Source organism: Vigna umbellata, chromosome 2, assembly GCF_029865625.1.
Source record: "Vigna umbellata cultivar VRB3 chromosome 2, Vumbellata_1.0, whole genome shotgun sequence".
In the NCBI taxonomy this organism is placed as follows: Eukaryota; Viridiplantae; Streptophyta; class Magnoliopsida; order Fabales; family Fabaceae; genus Vigna; species Vigna umbellata.
In genome coordinates, this window is record NC_142166.1 from 8,048,325 (window position 1) to 8,069,958 (window position 21,634).

Genomic DNA, 21,634 nt, shown 5'->3' on the forward strand with positions numbered 1-21,634 from the left:
ACAAGGTACCAATACTAAAAATAAACTAAAATATGAAGCAAGTAAGAATCAGGATGAGGCATATTTGGTCTTGCCTTGAATTTGAAGCATGAGGCATTATCTTTACAACCTGCATGGCCCTTTTGAAGTAGCAGCCTTAGCAAGTAAAGAACCTAACCTTTCATCTACTTCTCCCATATATAACACCTCCTTCACTTCCACATAACACATCCTTCTTCTCATTTTCAGCCTTTCACAACCTTTTAGCCTTTCTCTTTGTTCCTTCCAACCAGCTTTTTTCCTTGTCTACTTATATGGCTAACGACCAGATGAAGCCCATTGCCACCCTTCTTTTGGGGCTCAACTTCTGCATGTATGTCATAGTTTTAGGCATTGGTGGATGGGCCATGAACAGAGCCATCGATCATGGCTTTGTCATAGGTAAATAAATTATCCTATCTTTCCTTAGTACAAGCCCCTCTCATTTTTATACTCTTTGCATCGAATCATAAATTGCTATGTATGATTTTTTATAACATTTTCCTTATAACTCTTATCTGTCATGGTTTCTGACTAGTTGACAGTACAAACTTTTCACACTGATAATACATAATTTGTCTCATACAAATATTTAAAAACAGAATATGCACAGTAATAACTAGAATTTCTGTAGTGATGAGTGAATTAAAAAATTATTTTGTGAATGCAGGCCCAGGATTTGATCTACCTGCTCATTTTTCACCCATATACTTCCCAATGGGAAATGCTGCCACTGGATTCTTTGTAACGTTTGCTTTGATTGCTGGAGTTGCTGGCGTTGGATCATTAATTACAGGAGTCAATCATGTCCGTTCATGGACTTCCGAGAGCTTACCATCTGCAGCTTCAGTGGCTTCCATTGCATGGGCTCTCACTGTTCTTGCCATGGGGTAATCTCTCCTCCAACTTCATACTCTGACCAAAAACGACACCATATCCCAAGAACATCATTCGGATTTTGCAGTTAATACATTTGTCTGTTTGTTTATTTTTTATTAATAGACAAAGAATTTATTAATACTGGTAAATTTGAAGACTAATTTATGTCTATTATTCTCTCAGTGATGATATAGCCATCATCAAAGTAATTTTGCTTTGCATTGATAAAACAAGTTTTGTTGTATCATGTTACTTACTGATATCACTATAACATATAATTATGCAGTTTCGCCTGCAAAGAGATCCAGCTTAACGTCAGAAATTCTCGCCTGGTAAGAATAAAAAATTCCATTACTTACTGTCATTTCGTTATGCTTTAGTTCAGATTTTAAATTTTATCATCTGCCAAAAAGTAACTAAGTAATTTTATAATTTTTTATATTATATATACTGATTAATCTCTTTAGTCAATTATTCTAATTGTGATAAATATTTCATAGTCTTACTCATAATTTTATATATAAATGGATTTTGAATGAAATATAATTAGAGAATAATTTCCTTCACTTAAAAGACTTGGAATGTGGAACTTTTGCAGAAAACAATGGAGGCTTTTATGATTATCCTTTCTGCTACACAGCTTTTTTACATAGCTGCTATCCATGGTGCTGCTTCAATCAGGAGATAAATTTGAAAGTATTGACGTGAAGTTGTGGTTTTCATTGTTTATTTATTATTTTTCTCCCCTCTGCTTTTCTTAATTACCTCTTATTTATTTATTTTTTTCTTTTCAAACTGGTGTGATTATTAATTACATGAATGGATTTGTATTGAGAAAGAATAAGTTGTGTACAAAAGTAAAGAACATCTTCTATACCATTTTCTTTCTTCTTGAATATTTCTAGAAGTACGTTATGTCGATTACAGAGTGAGAAAGCTAAATTCATTTTAGCTTTTAATTTTCTTGTCTTACACTATTTATTGAAAGGATTATCCAAACAAAAAATGTGATGCCTTTTAGAAACACCGACGAACTATAGAATACAAATATGTTGCCTTTACAAATTAAATATCCTTTTAAACCTACAAATTATGCAGAAAGTTATACAGAAGCTTCTCATGTTATAGTATGAGGAATTCAAAAGTATGGAGTTAAGAGTCGTATATTGAATTAAGATGAGCGACATAAGTAATACATAAAGAAAAAGGTGTATATACTTCTAAGTTGTTGAGTTGGTAGGAATATGAAATGTTTATTTTATGTTTTAGAACTCATCAACACAAAATTTTAACGAATAAAATTGAAAAATTGTAGAGAGTGAAAAATTAGACAAAGCCAAATTTTTGTGACACCGAAATGAGATGAGAATTTTCATAATTCTGTGTACCAATCTCTTTAATCAACTCATTACACCAAAATGAGCTTCCTTAGTTAAGTTTTTCTGAATAGTTTCTCCTTTCCTTTGTCTTTCTTAAAACCTTCAAGAAAGTCACTCAAGAGACTTAAGGACCATTCTAATCACTCAAGATACTTAAGGTATTTCCTCATGAAGAAAATTCCCACATGTTTCCATCATAAAATAATGATAAATGATGAACCAAAAAGGGTTAAAATAACATCATTTCAATTAGTGTTATTTCGTATTCCTTTGTCCAATTTTGTAATGGAACTAATAATCCAAGAATGCGAAATTTCTTAATTCGCTAAGTTTTAGGAGAACCAATTGTAGAACATATGACTAGGTACCCAATTGAGTGTGTGCGGACGACTTTGAATGAGAGAATATGAAGATGAAATATTTTCATAGTTCATTTGACCAAAAATATATTTACTTGGTAGCATTTTCTTCCACCATCTCTACATTTTTTTTCTCCCAACCCAATAAATGTAGTTACTAAAATACCTTTATCCATCAGCTGATACGGATTTGTTGTTTTTGTAAGATTACTATTTTTTTTAATAATAAATTACAAATTAAGTAATCCAAGACAATTTTTCAAAACATGGTTATGAATTAGAGATTTTAAAACTATAATTTGAATTTAGAAATATACAATTACACAATCTTAAAATATATTCCATACTCTGGGATTATAGAATCCATAATTATATTGTAGATAATTGGTTATTAAATGAATCATAACATAAAATAATTTGGATAGGTATAATAGGACTAGAATTTTCTATTCAAAAGCTAGTACCCACCACTCACTCAGATATATGGTATAATTCACTGATAAAGTTGGCAGATAAATAAAATTTACAAACAAAAAAAGGTATTCATTTTAGGAACACTAAAGGAAGTCATATAGGAGACTCATCTTGCATGAGAAAACCAGCTAGGGTTGCAAATTATGCATTATTTTTATCCTATGTTTATATGATGATAAAATTAAACAGGTTACATAGTACATAAATAATCTGATCAACATTAAATCTTCACATAAAAGTTTCAAGGTTACATGGTAGAAATGAGGGAGATAAGTCTAAGAGAACGATAATATAATTGCATAGTTACAAAAATGTAGTTTAAAAAGTTTCAAGCACTTGAGTATATTGAGTTGAAACTGTTGCTAACACAATTACTTACGACAACAAACTTTTGATGATAAACCTCATGAATTATGTAGTTGGGTTTCTGCCCATTATTGTTTGGAAAATCTTAACAACACATCTACATTAAAATATCACAAAATTTTATCAATGAAGTCCTAAGTTTTCACTAAGTCTGATCCATCAGATGAGATCCCCGTGCTTGTATTTCTGCAACAGAAGCAAGTGGCCAATGTTGTCAACAAAAACTGTACATGGTGGTTTCAAAATGTATGCTGATAAAAGACCTCCAAAATCAGAATTGTAGAGAGAATATAGAGACGACTCTCTAAAACAGAACATGCAAACAATTCTTCTAAGTGAGGAGGCACTCTTGATTCTTGAAACCTACAGAATCTGCAGTCTTAGTTCTTTAAATTCACTTTACCAAGATGAATTGAAAAAAAGCAACAGAAGGTTAAAACAATAAATAAATTAATAATCTTTTTCCCAGTACAAGACTCCAAATTCAGGTACTCGATCATCATGCTACAAATGCACACAAATAAGAGTATTCCTCACCTCAGTTGAAATCATTATCAAGACTCAGGCTTCAGAATATTAAGAAACTTTATTTTTTTTAGGAAAAATCATATAATTCCTGTGCTACATTCTTATAGTAATCCAAATGACAACAAGGATTCTAGAATCAAAATAATCTGTCAAACCTTCATAATGTAGTTTTGTCCTAGTCCGTCCGGGATAGTATAAAATTCAATCTTTACTAACCCAATCTTGAAATTACAAGACTGTTTTGAGTCTTGAGCAGATAGCTAGAGCCTTGACATAACTTCAATTTAAGCCAATAATTTTGTCACACTTCATGCACAATAGGCCTTTCTGGGAGATAGTAAATTAGAAAATCTATTCTAGAGCTTATATATAACAACTCATAATTTCAGGTCAAGTATTTAAACAGTTATTTCTTCTTCGTAGCCCCAAAACATAGATGTTATGGACACAATTAACTTATGACTGTGGGAACAAATTTGTGGGTCTCAATGTACTCTCTATTTCCAAACCAACAGCCACAAATTTTAAATCATCCATACTTGCTTCCTGATTACATTATGATTCACTCCACATTTCTTATATTGAATTTCAGTTGACACAACTATGTCATCTCCTAATCTTGCGTTGCATACTCCATTAATAAAAATAAATAATAGAAGTCATAAATTTAAATAATAAAAAATAAAAAGATGCCAAAAAAGAAGGGCAAAATTATCTGAGCAATAATTGGAGAATACAACATAACCAGCAAACTAAGCATTGAAAACATAAAAATAGAAAATGGAATAAAATTGGACCATTTAAGAACAATGTAATAGGGTAAGCAACTTAACAATTGCAAACAAGCACAAGGAAGCACACACACATATATATATATGACAAGATAATCTTATGCAAGCTTCAAAAATATAATTTTCCAAGACAGAATAGTTCCCAACCTCAACTTATCTGTTGGAGCCAGACACAACATCAAACAGTCCACAGCAACTCAACCAGGAAGTCTTCTGCATCACAGGCGGGACTGATGATACAAGAGGCTGCATATTGATTGATTCAGCAAACAAAAAGATTTAATGTAATTGTCCAACAAACAAAAGATTATCACTGCCAAAAGTGTCTAAACTGATACAGACACACACACACACATAAATATATAATAAAAGCACTGAGAAAGATGTAAGAACCTGGTTTTCAGAGCTTTCTGGAGCATCAGAATCTTTAACATGTTCTGCAGCAAGAGTAGATTCAGGGATAGGACTATGAAACACTGTTGCTGATACTTCATTGACAAATTCCCTTGCCTTAGGTTCCTCCAAACTTGGTGTTCTGACATTCTGATCAGTGATTGAATGCTCTTCATCCTCATTTTTCTTCACAGCAAGATCAGTTGCTTCTACTTGAGATCCAGTTGGTTTCTCTAATGAAGCATTATCATTATGAATGGTTTGCCCCTCAGGTACGGATGCCACTGGTTTAACTGGTTCATTAGAAGGTTCTGCAACCGAATCAGCAGTCTTCTCAACCAGAACGTTTTGAGTAACTGGCGTCACTTTTGCATACAACGAATCCTTCGATTTAACCAACTCATCAACTGCAACGGTCTCATTTATCGAATCATGTGACTCATACTTTGAGTTTTTCACAATTCCGGTTTCATCACTTGAACTATCAGATTTTCCATTCCCATGATGGGATCCCTTGGCAGACTCAACATGCCCAGCTCTCACATCTTTGCTCTCAGAACTCTCCTCGGATTTCACATCCCACTCTATAATAACAACACCTTCTTTTCCCTCCTCAGTTTCACCGATCTTAGCCTCCAAATCCTTAGAAGCACCAGCATCAGATGGTTGAGCAGCTGAAGGCTCTCTCTCCTCCTCCTCTTCATTGAAAGCAAGATCATGGTCTCCATGTGAAGGTGAACCACCCTCGCCGCCATCACTTCCTTTCTCATCCTGTGACTTCCCCTCATCATTCCCTAACATTGGTCATTGAATCAATCAGTTTTAATACCACCATCAATCAAACAACCCCAATTACCCCCAAACACCAACAATCATAAAATCCTTCCGTTACAAAGCAAAATCTAATCTTTAACAAAAAAGGAGTCAATTTAAAGATACCCATCTGCCCAAAATTACCAAAAAACACCCAAAAAGATAAAAAATCGAAAAGGGTATGCTTTGCATGAATAAAGTTGAGCAGTGTACGGTGAAAGACGGTACCTTGAAGGTTGGTAGTTGAAGGGTTGGTGTTAATTTCCGTTTCCTTTTCCTTCTTTTTCTTGGCAGCTTTCCTCTTCTTAGCACCTGATGGCATGATTGAGGGTAGCGACTAAAATAGGGGCAGCCTCAAATGGTGGGATGTTGTCCCCTCACACTCACTCTCTCTCTCTCTCTCTTACTTTTTATGTGTGGGCAATACAGAGATATAGAGGAGCTCTTGTAGAGACAAGTTGCACAAAAGAAGTAGGTAGGTTGAGGAAGGGGAAGAAGAGAGAGACCTTGTTTTTTTTTTTAAATTACAAAAATTGAGATCTTGTGTTAGAAAATTGGTAATAGGAAAACGATGGGTTCTGAGAAGGGATATATCCTTCACTCCGTGCTGACACTTGGATTCTGTGACTCACAAACAAATGCAGATTCTAATATTTTTCATTCAGATAATAAAATATGCAGATTATGTATTAGACATAATTCTTGTTGGTTATTATTATAATAAAATATGCAGATTATGTATTAGACATAATTCTTGTTGGTTATTATTATAATAATCATTTTAAAATTCATATTAAGAATTAAGAATGTATATAATTTAAACTCTTAAATTTTTAAGTTTTGAATTATGAATGAGTTTATTTTAAAAAAACTTAATTAAATGTGTTTTTCAAATTAAGTGGATTTAGTTTTATCATCTATTTTTATTGGTATTATTTTTTATTCAAATCATTTTCGGTTGATGAAAAATTTGACATGAAATAATTTTGAAATTTTAGTAGCAAATATTTAAATAAAATAGAATTTCAAGAGCGAAAATACAAGATTTATAATTTTGGGTAAAATTTGATAAGATTCAAACACAATTTCGTTGATACAATTTGCAAAGAATTTAAATAAAAAGGAAAATTTTTAAAAAATTAAGTAAAATTGATTAAAATACAATGTTTATTTAATTTTAGATAGTTAGATATAATTTAAAACATAAAAAATCAAGAGAATTCAAACTATAATCTAAGTTAACTTAAATAAAATAAACATAAATGACTAATTTGGTCTTGTGCGAGACGTTCTCAATTTAATTATTTAAGGAATGAAAATCTGATTTAGTTTTTAATTATATAAAATTTAAGTTCATTCTTGATATTACTATAATAAATAATGTAAAAGTTCTTAATTTACAGTTAAATTGGTCTTTAAAAGTATTTACTATAATAAAATAGCCCTGTACAAATTTAAAACTAAACATATTTTACATGAATTTTAAACATATTTAGGAACTAAAACAAATTTCCCAAAGCTAAATTATGTAATCCATGAATAAATTTGTGATATATGGTAGAAAATGTCAGTTTATCATATAGGATGAATTGAGTTTTAATTTTTTTTATTAAAAGTGTTCATTGTGAAAGGAAAAAATGCAATATAATTTAGTGTGACTAAATTCTATTAAGTAATATCAATAAGAATTTATTTAAATTTAATTAAGAAGGAAAGGACATTTATGATCTTTGAAGAAGTAACTGGGGCAGGTCATGGACCGACATATAAATAAGGGTCCATAGCTATTTATACTGAATTTTTCTAATTAAAAATAAATATTTTAATATTTTAATATATAACTATATGGATATCTCTCATTTTACAATTTTTAGGATGGAGTTTAGATAAAAAGTTAATTCTTTAATATGATATTATATTTTAAGAAAAATTAATTCTACTGAAATTTATTATTTATTAAATTTATAATTCAAATAATTATCGAAATTAATACTGTAAAAAAGTGGATTGAAAGTCCTATCCAACTAAAAATGCCAATTCCTAATATATAAATTTTACCTTATAATTTATTTTGTAACTAGATTTTGTTATTGATTTTTTAAAGGTTGAGAATGAGATTGTGGGTTTATGAGATTTGCAGCCAGATTCAAAATTTGGAATCTTTTTGGGAATGAATGGGTAACGGGACGTGAAAAATGAACCACACAATACTTTCATTTTGTTTATAAACTTTTTTATTTTGTGTATATATATTCTTTTTTTTTTTTCTTTTGTGAATGTGTGATTTAAGGAGATTGAGAGGTCTGTGATCTGCCAAATAAGTTGATGTATGATTTATGAGACACTGACATATAACTTTTCCTTGTTTTCATTTCAATAAAAAGTATATATATATATATTAATTAGCTTATTTGTTTTTTTGTAATAATTTTAGTTTTGTTCATATTTGTATAGTAGCTATGTACATTAATTAAGAAATGAAAAAGTGAAAAACGGATAACAGTTAAAAAAGAGTGTAAGATAAATAAAACGATAAGTCGTGTTTAAAAGATTTGTAAAATCGTACATGATAAATTTTTTTAAAGGTTTATAAGATTAATTTGCGTATTGGATTTACTAGTCATTTTCCTTATATTTGGTTGGCTTGGACTTCAACAAGTCGACCTGGGTTTTCAACCAAAAAGTTAATTCTGCTTGCTATACCCGCCCAAACGTTTTATAATAAATTAGAGTATGCAACTATCTAAAAGAAAACTTGTTCACCAAATAATTTCGAACCTTTAATATCCATGTTTACCATTAGTTTTAAATGAATAAAACATCAGTTTACCTATTGTGGGATAGGCGCAATCCACTGTTAATATGGCAGAGTAAATGCAATCGCAAAGAATAATTGGCTTTAACTAGACCGTAATATTAACTCAAAATTGGGTAAAAATAATTTGTAACAGTAAACATTTGGCGACATAATAAACGTATGACATTGCAAAATGGTTTTGACAACGAAAATAGCAAAAAGCAATCAAAATCTACTAAGTGTGTCAATTGAAGCTCACTACAAAACATAAAATCGTCTCCCAGACATTGGGATCTATTCATCTTCCTGGCTGCGCAGTCTGGCAGTTTTGTTTGTCACAACTACATCAAGCTGAGCAGCTCTCTCAACAATGTCCTTCCTCTTCCTTGTGGACACATTGTGAGCAATCTCAGCACAGTACGTCCTGAAGTGATGTTAACATAAGAAACAGAAAACTCAGCAAACGTGTACGTTGTGCACCTTAAAAAAAAGATGCATGCAATGAAATTAGTAAAATTAAATTACTCACCGATTATGCATCATGAGAAGTTCAAGGTCCTTCACATTGTGCACAACAAATTTCTTAAAACCATTTGGAAGATAATGGCGAGTTCTCTTGTCTGAAGCATAACCAATGTTGGGCATCAAAGTGCATCCTTTGAACTTTCTCCTGACACGAGAGTCAATACCCTTGGGTCTGCGCCAGCTTGGCTGTCAAAACACAAATTGTAAAACATGACTACTCGCATTAGAACATAACCAACTAGTTTCAAACCTTTTTGACATCTTTATTTTAAAAATTTACCTAAACCGACACAATAATTCCACAAAAAATGCTAGCACCAAAAAGATAAAAAAAAAAAGGAAAAGTATAATCCTACATTAACATGTCAGGAAATTTTCACTCAGTCCTAGCTAGCATGATTTAAAAAATTACAAGAAAATAAAAGTGAAGTATCATGTTAAGTAAAGGCTAGCCATGCCCATGAATGAAATTTATACAAATTCATGCACTAGAATACCATTCTGCAATCTCAGCCGAAAGATGGTGATTTGGTAAAATAATCACTGATTAATCAGAGTACTTCTAAAAATCATCACAGATTGCAGAGCAATATTAGACTCTAGCTTAAAACCACAACAGTATTTAGGGAAAACAAGTTATCAGGATTAGGCCACCGTGGCCTGAAAATACATAAAAGCATCCTTAATGAATAATGTGAAAAATAATATTAGCTATAAAGTAAAAAAAAACTGCAGAGAGATCAGATGGCAGTGCATAATTAAGAATCATCATTCATGTTGCAGAATTGATGTATAAATAACATCATATATCACTGCATTTAAAAATAAACTTATTAAACTTAAATAATAAACAATGGCATAGAGAAAGTGCTTCAGAAAAAACAAAAACATATCACTTTATCAACATGCACAAAGTAAGGCCAGTCTGCAAAACACACTCAAATCCCCATCAGATGTAAACGAAGAGATTCGCAAACATGGAAGAAAGGAAGAATCTAAACCTAAAACTAATATACTAAAATTGAAAAACAGGGATCAGATAATAATGTCATTCACCATCTTACACCGTCTGGTGCAAATTAAGACTGGGGCGACAATAACAATCATCATGTCAACCTAAACAAAGCTAAAAAAATCACAACCGTAATCAACCGTAATGAACTTCACCCACACCGTTGACTGACCTTGACGGAGATCTTGCGATCGCTTTGGGGGCGCTTGAACTTCTTCACTCGCTTCTTCACGATCTTCTTCGAGATCAAGGGTACCGCCATTTTTACTAACCTCAATTAGGGTTTCCCTACAGGAGAAATTTGCTTCTCAACATTTATAAAACATGAAAATTAACATGGGCTAGGTTTTTGCAGAACCGGGTCCAAACCCGACCCGCTTCTTTGCTTTTTGTTTAGAGCCATGAACTTGAAAGTTTATCTCTGCACCATCCCAATTTCTTTCTGCACCTCCCCTTTGGTAAATTTTACTTTTAACTTTTTTTTTTTTTAAATCCTAAACCCTTTCTTTCTCCTTTAATTTCAGTCGCCCTAGCACCCCACCCTCACCCCCACATCCACACATCTTTCTCTTCTTCTTTTTTCTTTTTTTCTCTCTTTTTTTAGTACAATTTTATTTTTAAGGTTAATATTTTTTAACTTCTACCCACTCTAATCTCATTAATGTAATGGTTTGGTTTATGCTTAATTAACAAGCATTTGTTATTGATAATTATACTGATTCTTTCTTTTTTCGATCTCATCACCCAAACAACACAATCATTTTAATGGTGGATCCATGTTCTATGTTTCATTTTCTTCTAACTCTTTCTCTGTTTTTTATGTTTCTTAATATTGTGGAAGATAGTTAATTTTATAAAAAGGTTGAAACATTTTATATAATCATTTAAATAAAAAATTAAAATATTGAAATTTTAAAACTTTAAAAGAGGAATTTGTTCACTTAAATTTAGAAATAATAGTACCATTCTTTCTAAAGTGTATTTCTAAAGTATATAATTATAATATAAAAGAAAAAAAATTCCTTAATAAAAAAGTAATATGTACAACAAACTAGTATTTGTACGGGTTAATTAAATTTTAGTTTTAAGTAACATGTACAACAAATTTATCTTACCAACGTTTCATTCTAAGAATCTTAATAACATTTTAATATAATAAATTTTGAAACTCATCTTTATTTTGAAAAAGATTTAATTACTTGGATATAAGTCTACTTTATTTCCGTTTTAATAAAGAAATATCAATTTCGTATTTATTAGGGATTTTTAATGTAGAAATATATAAAATCATCATCTAATTTATGGAAATTTATATTTAATTTAAATTACTGTATTAAAAATATTATCGTATAATAATTTTAATTTTGTTTGTTATCATTATTTTTATAATTTTTATTATTTGTTACTTTAATTAATAAAACTGTTATTCTAATTTTAAATAAAATATATAAAATTAATCAATTCTATAAAATTTATTTTTATTATTAAATATTAAATACTAGTATCATTTACCTTTTTATAAGATTACTTTTTAACTGTTTTATAATTGAATTAAAAAATATAGATATTCATATATTTCTCGTAAAACTACTTTTGGTTTTTGTATCTTAAAATTAATGAATTTAGTTTTTAAATTTTGAAAATATTAAGTGATTTATCTTTATTTATTATTATAGAGTATCTTTTACTAAATAAGATAAATATATATTATTTTATTTTATTATCTTATCATATTAATTTATTCTATCCCAAGCTTTAAATAAACGTATATATATATATATAGAAGACGTTCAGCCTCAGAAACTATATAAATTTATAAAATCATCATCTAATTTATGGAAATTTATATTTAATTTAAATTACTGTATTAAAAATATTATCGTATAATAATTTTAATTTTGTTTGTTATCATTATTTTTATAATTTTTATTATTTGTTACTTTAATTAATAAAACTGTTATTCTAATTTTAAATAAAATATATAAAATTAATCAATTCTATAAAATTTATTTTTATTATTAAATATTAAATACTAGTATCATTTACCTTTTTATAAGATTACTTTTTTAACTGTTTTATAATTGAATTAAAAAATATAGATATTCATATATTTCTCGTAAAACTACTTTTGGTTTTTGTATCTTAAAATTAATGAATTTAGTTTTTAAATTTTGAAAATATTAAGTGATTTATCTTTATTTATTATTATAGAGTATCTTTTACTAAATAAGATAAATATATATTATTTTATTTTATTATCTTATCATATTAATTTATTCTATCCCAAGCTTTAAATAAACGTATATATATATATATAGAAGACGTTCAGCCTCAGAAACTATATAAATTTATAAAATCATCATCTAATTTATGGAAATTTATATTTAATTTAAATTACTGTATTAAAAATATTATCGTATAATAATTTTAATTTTGTTTGTTATCATTATTTTTATAATTTTTATTATTTGTTACTTTAATTAATAAAACTGTTATTCTAATTTTAAATAAAATATATAAAATTAATCAATTCTATAAAATTTATTTTTATTATTAAATATTAAATACTAGTATCATTTACCTTTTTATAAGATTACTTTTTTAACTGTTTTATAATTGAATTAAAAAATATAGATATTCATATATTTCTCGTAAAACTACTTTTGGTTTTTGTATCTTAAAATTAATGAATTTAGTTTTTAAATTTTGAAAATATTAAGTGATTTATCTTTATTTATTATTATAGAATATCTTTTACTAAATAAGATAAATATATATTATTTTATTTTATTATCTTATCATATTAATTTATTCTATCCCAAGCTTTAAATAAACGTGTATATATATATATAGAAGACGTTCAGCCTCAGAAAACACAGTGGAGAGATTTTGTTGCAGTGGTGTCATCCCAGAGAGAAGATAAAAGTTCATCAAAAACTTCATCAGATTGCAGGATTCAAAAGTTTTCTGAATCACGTTTTGGAAGAAGAAAAATAAGGTTTTGAGAATGAAGAGAAAGAGAACGACTGAAAGTGGTGAAAGAAGGGAAAAAGATAGACTCAGTGATTTACCAGACGAAGTTATTCAACATATAATGGAGTTTTTGCCCACAAGACAAGCTATTCAGACTTGCGTGTTATCAAAAAGATGGAAGAATGTTTGGAAAGGCATGACCACTTTGCATTTCAGATGGTCGAATGGAATTCGAAAATACAACAAACATGTGATTCATGTTCTCTCTAATCGAGATGATTCTATTTCCATTCGCAAGATGAATTTGACAGTGTTTAATTCCACTGCACCAAAAGTGATGAACAAAGCCATTGAATACGCTTCGTTGCACCATCTCCAGGAGTTGACACTCATCATGGATATCAAGTCCAAACAAATACCCACTTCTTTCCTTCCCCTTGTTTTCAATTGCAAATCTTTAACCTTTCTTAGCCTTTACGCCAATTTCTCTTCCTCACCCTTGATACTTCCATCATCTCTTCCGCTACCATCTTTGAAAACCTTGCATCTCTCCAATGTCACATTCATACCGAAAGATGACAATAACGTCGAACCCTTCTCAGGATGTACTTCGTTGACCACTTTGGTCCTTCAACATTCCATGCGTGGCCCTTCAACACAGACTCTTTGCATATCAAACCCTACTGTTTCCATTTTGAGAATGGAAAACATAGTCTATTGGCATACTTTTCAACCCAAAATTGTTCTTTCTCTTCCTAAACTCACTTCGATCACACTCGAGAATAATCACTTTCCCATCTGTTATAAACTCACATGCACTTGTGATCTTCCTCTCCTTAAAGAAGTCAAAATCGATAATCGTACTCATGTACATTCTTCCATCGTTGTGCATTGGTTGCAAATGTTCTCTAACGTAAGAACGTTGATAATTTCATCTCGTACCTTAGTGGTAACATACTTTTCTTCCTTTCATGGTTATCTTTCTCAATGTTAATCTTACATTTTAAAGATTCCGACTAAAAAAATTCTAATTTTCTGTATAATCATGCAGGAATTATATATTGATCTACTGGAATTTCAACCTCCCTACTTTGCCAGATTGGAATTATTCAAAATCGAAACGGATTCTAGAACTATGATGTTTAAAGCTGAAGTAAAAAAAGTAGTGGATTACTTCCTCCGAAATTGTCAAAGAAGAAATGTTAATGTGATAGAGTGCTCAAGGCCATGTTTGTAGTTTTATGTTGTAATTGTCTTGTCTAAGTGGTGTTTTGTTGCTTGCCTTTCACAGATGATAGATTTGAACATATCATTAGTGCGAAGAATGTATTTGAAACTGATTCATTTTTAAATTTTTGGTGCAATTTTTTTATCATTTAATTAAGTTTCATCTTCTTACTAAATTTAGGTATGTTAGGTCTTTCTTAAATTATTTTTTTATATTAGTATATAATTTTTTTTCTAATTTCTTAATTAAATCATGACCTTGACACAATGAAAATAATAACATTCATTCATTAAATACATTATTATTTTTATATTAATTACAAGATAATATTATATCTCTTAAATATATATATATATTATATATATATATATATATATATATATAAACAAATAAATAATGAAAAATATAAACAAGAAATATTTAATTGAAAATTTTAAAAATTGACAACTGTACCAAAAAAGTTTAGTAAAAAACTCAATTACAACTATTCAAGTTTTCCAAAAATTAATTAAACCTGTTGTCAGTTATCTGTTTCTTGGAGCCTTTATTGTATAGCGGTGTGAAAATTTTAAATACATGAAATATGTTATATTCTTGAAAGATGCAGAAACAGAAAGTGAATCTAATATTTTTAACAACTAAAAAATATAGAAACAGGTAACTTAGGAAATAATATAATTAGAGATACGACTGTGTATTTGAAATCTGAATTTCTGAAATAAATCCGTTTTCTAGTGCTAATTTTTTAATCATTTGTCAATTAACCAACTATATAATATTCGGAATCTAAATTTCTAAAATTAATTAAAAATTATTGTACGGTCCATTTTCAATTAAGGCAGTTGCTACATTGTATTTTTCATAATTTTCCATATTTCTAAGTAGAGTTTGATTTTTGGTTACTATATGAAATTTAATTATTTTGAATATAGTATTTTTTTTAATAATGACATTACATTTTGTGGTCCTTCTAATTTCGGATGATTCTGATTTTTGTTTTTCAAAATTTAGAATATTTTTACTCTTATTATTACTCTATGAAATTTAATATTTTTACTCTTATTTTACTCTATGAAATTTAATATTTTTAACATTACATATAATTTAGAATATTTTTAAATTTTTAATATATATAGTATCTCCAAAATATTTATACATTTATACATAAAATTTGACAGGTTAAATATATATATATATATATATATATATACATACATACATATATATATATATATATATATATATATATATTGTATTTTTTAAACATAAAAGCAAACTGCAATAACTATAAAAAATAATATTATACCTGCCCCTTATGCTAAGATTCATAAACCTAAGCCACGACAAAATATGAAAATTTCGAGAACAAACAATTTAAAACTTATTATCTATTATAATATATCTATTATCTATTATAATATAATATAAATAATATTAAGAAATTTTTTTAATTACTCATATTTATTTTCTTAGCAAATATTTTAAAAATTAATTTTTTATTATTTTATATTAATAATTTATTTTTATTTTATTATCATATCATATAAAAAAATATTAGAACTTTTACTTTATTATTTATATTTATTTTGTTGAGAAATATAAAAAAATTGTTTTTCTAAACATTTTCTTTATTTATATTTATTTTGATGTCGTAGGCATAGAAATTATGTTTTCCTTTTACTTATTTTTTAAACTTATTTGACCTGTTATTTTCAAAATAAAGTATATTTCTATATTATAATTTTATTCTTAATTTTATCTTTTTATAGTTTTTAATTGATTAAAATATAAAAAAAATACTAAATTTTTTTTTTATTATTTATATTTATTTTGTTTACAAATGTTTCAAAAATTACTTATTAAAATATTTATTTTGTAGAAGTCCTTTTGGCAAGGCTTATGAGCTTTCAATGTTATGTTCTTTTTTTTTTTTAATCTTGTTGAAGTTTTTTTTTATGAACTTTCAAGATTCCAACAAGCACTTCTAAGTTCATCTCATCAATATTCTTTGAGATTCTTAGAGCGGTAACTTGTAGTCTTCATTTTCTGAGAAGACTGCGAAGAATTTTTTAATATTATCAAAATTGTCATAGGTTTTACCTGACGATCTTAACTCATTTAGGATCGTTTGAAACTAGTTGAACATGACTTGAATGTTCTCGTTGTCTAGCATGGTGAATAACTCGTACTTTCGAGTTAATAAGCTCAACTTTTTTCTTTTGACTTCATTTGAGCCTTTGTATGTGACAACTAAGGTATCCTACATTTCCTTTGCTCCCCTGAATGCATGTACTTTCCTACATTCTTCCTTAGACAAAGCACACATTAGTGAATTTTGAACCTTAGAGTTAAGAAGGTATCTATATTTTTGCTCATCGGACCACGAGGTTTTCTGTAAGGGCTCTCCCTTATTATCAAGGTATACAATTACCATTCTTAACCACATCTCACATATCGATGTGACAGGATTCAAAGAATGTAATCATTCTTTGTTTCCAATAGTCAAACTTTTCCCCCTTAAACAGATGAGGCATGTTGACAACATATCCTTCGTGTTCCATTGTCCGCTAGGATCTTTTCCTCAAGTTTTGTTAGGAACTCACCCTTAAGGTAAGCTTTGATGCCAACTGAAAACACTAAAAGGATGAATAATGTTTCCGAAATCTTTTCGCAAAGCAACATTTAATAAGTTGTTAAAGAGATGTATGATTTGTAAAATGTTTTTATAAGATGAGTAAGTGGAAAATGTTTTAGGTAGCAAAACAATAAACCATAGATTTTGTACTGGTTCACTCAACCTGAATTACGTCCAGTTCTCCCTTAAGCATTATTAAAGGGTTTCACTAATCTTTTACAAAGATTACAACGAGTTTAACCTTTTCAGGTTTACAATAAGTGTTCTTACCACTTCTGGTTCACCTAGTCAACATAACTAATTTGAGTTTAACCACTCCTGGTTTACAAGTATTTTAACCACTTCTGGTCTTAAGTATTTTAACCAATTCTAGTCTCAAATCTAGACAACATGTCTAGACAAGTGTTTTAATTCTCTTCAGAATTTACAAGACAAACAGTGTTTAAGAGCAAAGGTATAGATGATAACTCTCAAAGAGATTATATAAACAATACAAAGAGTTATGTGATTTGCTAAGGTTTTTCTCTCAAAAGAAATATATCTTTACATGATATATGAGTGCAGTAAGCTTGAGTTCACTATTTTATTCTTCTTTTCTCATCCTTCTTGTGTTATCATTACTATCTTCTTTTTAAACTTTTGTCTATGTACTTTTTCTTGAAAGGTGACCGTCAAACAAGGAAGTTTACTTCAGGAGAACAGATAACCTTGAAGTAGAAAATCAGACTTTAGTCTTTTTTGTAAGGGTCAGAGCTTTATCATTGCCTTAAGCAAACTGAGCTTATACGATGTGACAGAATATAAGGCTTCATGGGAAACATTTCTAGAATGCTCTTCTTCTCACATTACGTCTTTTTCTTAGGTGCAATTATTTTGATCATATCTTTCTACTTTAGTAATCTACACAAATATGAAGAATAAAGTATACAAACATCGAAACACTTTATCATACATGCATTACATGTTTTGAACGTTGATAAGCGTTAGACTCTATTACGTGTTCAAGATATCTTATCATTTGTTATTTCATTCATAAATACATTATTTGGTAAAACATACAATATACATAATCATCATATGGTATAAAAATTAGATATTTCTTTAAAGGATATAGCATTTAAGGATCTTCATTAGACTACGTTTTCTTTAAAACACTTTGTTTGATATAACACTTGTATTAAATAAAAATTTCTTTTTAGTCATAATATTAGATAAATTTTCTTTATCATAAGACATTTTGCTATTCATATAGTTTATTAGATTATTTCAAAAGAAAGACATTTTCTTTTTCTTAGTCGCGGTTTATGATTTTTAATTTATTAAACAATTTAGAAAACATTATTCATAAGTTTAATTCTATCTAAAACAAACATTATAAAATATTTTTTCTATAAACGCTATTTTTTTTAAACATCATTTCATACACAACAATATTTTATTTACTATTTATTATTAAAACCTGAGTTGTTTAATATAGAAAAATGATTGGAGAATAAGATGAGGATGGGTGCAAGTGTGACTGGTGCAGCAGTAAAATGGGGAATAAAAATTTTTGTCGGGGTGGAGGAAGAAAATATTTCTTGTGGAATTTTCTCTTGTTGAGAGACTTAAAGATTATTTTTCTTAGAGTTGGTAATATTGTTTTACATTTATTTGCTTTTCTCTTCTAAAATACTGATTGTTCTGACTTCTACTATTCTCCTTTTCAGCCCATATTTTTCCACGACATGAAAGGCCTTAAGCAAATTATTTTCTGCACCTCAACTTTTCATCCTAAAACACAATTTTTTAAAATATTTCCCTTTATAGATTATCCTGCACAAGGAACATTTCCTCATTACTCTAACTTATATCATCCAACAGAAACAACAAAGCCGTAATTGGAAATCTTCTTTTATGGGTTCCATGCTATAAAGGAGTTGAGTAGATTGAAGATGTGAAAGGAAGAGTAAATCATAAATTTGAATTTCATAATGATTTTGTTTTATAGAGAAACCAGATCAAAATTTGTTAACAAAGAAGCTGAACTAAATAAAAATTATATAATCTCACATCTGAGGAGACAATTTTATCCACCAAAGAGTAAAACATGGCAGCTAGGCCAACCTTGGTAACAAAATATGGCAGATAAGTAATAACTACAGCAAAAATGTGGTAAAAGGAGCTAGCCAACCTGTAAACCTTTTTTTCCACTTTCATAATCCAATTAACGAGAAGAAATTCAATGATGCCTGTCTGTGTCCTCGTGGAAAACTGAAAACCATGCTCCCTTGCAGCTATGACAAAAGCTGTTTCATGTAGTGACTCAGATGCATATGATGGCAGATGAACCTCAGTACCCATTTCAGGCAAACATATCTCAATCATAGATCTAAAACATAACCCATCATCTTAGATATAATGTATGAAGAGATTATGAATTTGAACAAAAGAACAAGCTTATATGGAATCACAAAAATCTGTGGATGTTACAGGACACCACATCAGAAACAAATACCAATAAACTATTAACTAATTATGAAAATCAATAAAATAGGGATTAGACCTAGTTACTCAAGGCTTGTCCTTCTAACAAACCAAACTTCATGAAGAACTTCTTCTTGTTGCAATCCAACATTTCACTCAAGCTACAATTTAAATTCTTCTCCTTTAGAAGTTTGTACCGCGGTTCTATTCTTCTCTTGAGGCCATGGTGAAAGAAACAAGGATAATCAACAACTTCATCAACTTGTCTTCCCATCACATCCACTAAAAATTTGAACCTTGGTTCTAATGAATTCTGAATGCTCTTGATCAATATAGGAGGAAAACCAACCACCAAAGCAACTACCTGTCTTTCTTGAAATCCTCGTCTCTTTAGATACGCATAATTGGGTACCAAAAGCTTGTTCACATCTCTACTCAAGATTGCTGGGAACTTCACAGCCACTGCTTGAAGATCCTGCTCACTCAGACCTATTGATTTGAGGAACTGTGAAGTAGGGCGGAGTCTTTTCTCAACACTATAACCCATAATATAGGGGTCCTTGACTATAACTTTTCCAATCATTCCATCTTTATTGAGACCAAGGCTAGCAAGAAAGTTCACAATTTCAGTCAACTTTGTTTCAATGCTGTAACTTATAAGCCTAGGATTGAGCAGTATCATTTTGCCAATATGCTTTTCAGGAATACCCAAAGCCTGAAAGAAGGCCAAAAGGGGACAAAGCTTCTCTTCCACACTGTTTGAGAGTATGTGAGGGAACTTGGCTATGGCAGTAGCAACCTCACGTGGTTTTGTTCCCAGGGTCCTGAGACATTCAACCGTGGGCATAATCTTGTCATAAAGATCCAGCGCAAGAATTTTGGGGCATTTTGAAACAATTGAGGGCAACTTTCTTTCTTCAATGCCAATGCTTCTCAAATACTCCCAATTCTCACTGGCTCTTTCCTGATGCACATCCTCAAGGCGCCTACACCGTCGGAAAATTCCTTGCACACTGTTGTCATCAAACCCTTTATCTTTGAAAAACCACATCATACTGCTCGTGATCTCCATTTTACTCTAAAAATAATTTATTTTGAGAATGAAGAAATAAATATTAGCTTACATACGCAAACACCAATAGAACTAGAAGAGTAACTGAAGCTCAAAACTTAGCACAATTCAAATTCAAAGGTTACATAACACTTTGTTCAGCACAAACAGGCATGTAAACCCGATTATTCGCACTCACAATTTTGCAAGGGAAACAACAAAGGGTTTGGAAATTTTCTTCATTGAAAGATTAAAAATTTTTGGAAAACGAAAAAGAGAATTGAAATGTTATAACTGAGAAATGGATATGGTGTTAGGAAGAGTGAGTTACCGAAGGGTTCTGCCGAATGCATGCGTGGGAGGAGAGGAGGGTTCAACACTAACAGTGAGGACGAGCTTCGCAGAAAAATTAAAATGGCCGATTGAAAGATAAGGTGTGTAGTGTTCCCCCATTTGATTTTTTTTTTTACTTTATTATCATATAATATAAATAAATATTAGAACATTTACTTTATTATTTATATTTATTTTGTTGACAAATATAAAAGAAAATTGTTTTTCTAAACATTTTCTTTATTTATATATATTTTTATGTCGTAGGAATAGAAATTATGTTTTCCTTTTACTTATTTTTTATTTTTAAACTGATTTGCCCTTTTATTTTAAAAATAAAAATATATTTCTATATTATAATTTCATTCTTAATTTTATCTTTTTATAATTTTTAGTTGATTATAATACAAGAAAAAAAATACTAAAATTTTTATTTTATTATTTATATTTATTTCGTTCACAAGTGTTTCAAAAATTATTTTTTAAAATATTTATTTTGTTTTATTATATTTATTATGTTGAAAATTATTTCAAAAGTTATTATTTTAGTAATTTTTTTATTTATATTTATTTTGTTATTACATGTGCATGGTAGAAATGACAATCGGAATTAG

At 29.1% G+C, this 21,634-nt stretch overlaps 4 protein-coding genes and 2 non-coding genes across 7 annotated transcripts; 1 reads left to right on the forward strand and 5 right to left on the reverse strand.

Moving 5' to 3' along the window:
- The first annotated feature begins 201 nt into the window (after window positions 1-201).
- LOC148203331 (membrane protein PM19L-like) lies at window positions 202-1,818 on the forward strand. The gene is made up of 4 exons (XM_088107932.1): window positions 202-420; window positions 689-908; window positions 1,184-1,229; window positions 1,496-1,818. The coding sequence occupies exons 1-4, from the start codon at window positions 294-296 to the stop codon at window positions 1,583-1,585; spliced, it is 483 nt and encodes a 160-aa protein (XP_087964058.1). The 5' UTR covers window positions 202-293; the 3' UTR covers window positions 1,586-1,818.
- A 1,567-nt stretch (window positions 1,819-3,385) lies between these two features.
- Window positions 3,386-6,551, reverse strand: LOC124828762 (uncharacterized). 2 transcript variants are annotated; one of them, XM_047302135.2, is made up of 4 exons: window positions 6,229-6,550; window positions 5,188-5,981; window positions 4,942-5,040; window positions 3,386-3,661 (listed from the first exon to the last, which is right to left on the reverse strand). In XM_047302135.2, exons 1-3 carry the CDS (start codon window positions 6,320-6,322, stop codon window positions 4,948-4,950), a joined length of 981 nt encoding a protein of 326 aa, XP_047158091.1. In that variant the 5' UTR covers window positions 6,323-6,550; the 3' UTR covers window positions 3,386-3,661; window positions 4,942-4,947. The 2 variants fall into 2 exon arrangements, with proteins under 2 accessions (XP_047158091.1, XP_087962096.1); XM_088105970.1 differs by lacking the exon at window positions 3,386-3,661 and having other exon boundaries at window positions 6,229-6,551.
- Window positions 6,552-8,904: 2,353 nt separating this feature from the next.
- On the reverse strand, window positions 8,905-10,664 carry LOC148203332 (large ribosomal subunit protein eL32z-like). The gene is made up of 3 exons (XM_088106095.1): window positions 10,507-10,664; window positions 9,327-9,508; window positions 8,905-9,221 (listed from the first exon to the last, which is right to left on the reverse strand). The coding sequence occupies exons 1-3, from the start codon at window positions 10,594-10,596 to the stop codon at window positions 9,092-9,094; spliced, it is 402 nt and encodes a 133-aa protein (XP_087962221.1). The 5' UTR covers window positions 10,597-10,664; the 3' UTR covers window positions 8,905-9,091.
- LOC148203333 (small nucleolar RNA Z196/R39/R59 family) lies at window positions 9,825-9,906 on the reverse strand. Its single transcript, XR_015784567.1, has one exon. It is a non-coding gene; the product is annotated as a small nucleolar RNA Z196/R39/R59 family (small nucleolar RNA).
- On the reverse strand, window positions 10,355-10,436 carry LOC148203334 (small nucleolar RNA U31b). Its single transcript, XR_015784569.1, has one exon. It is a non-coding gene; the product is annotated as a small nucleolar RNA U31b (small nucleolar RNA).
- Window positions 10,665-19,193: 8,529 nt separating the features above from the next.
- Window positions 19,194-21,157, reverse strand: LOC148203335 (transcription termination factor MTERF6, chloroplastic/mitochondrial-like). Its single transcript, XM_088105977.1, has 2 exons — window positions 21,019-21,157; window positions 19,194-20,714 (listed from the first exon to the last, which is right to left on the reverse strand). The coding sequence occupies exon 2, from the start codon at window positions 20,706-20,708 to the stop codon at window positions 19,716-19,718; it is 993 nt and encodes a 330-aa protein (XP_087962103.1). The 5' UTR covers window positions 20,709-20,714; window positions 21,019-21,157; the 3' UTR covers window positions 19,194-19,715.
- Window positions 21,158-21,634: the final 477 nt, after the last annotated feature.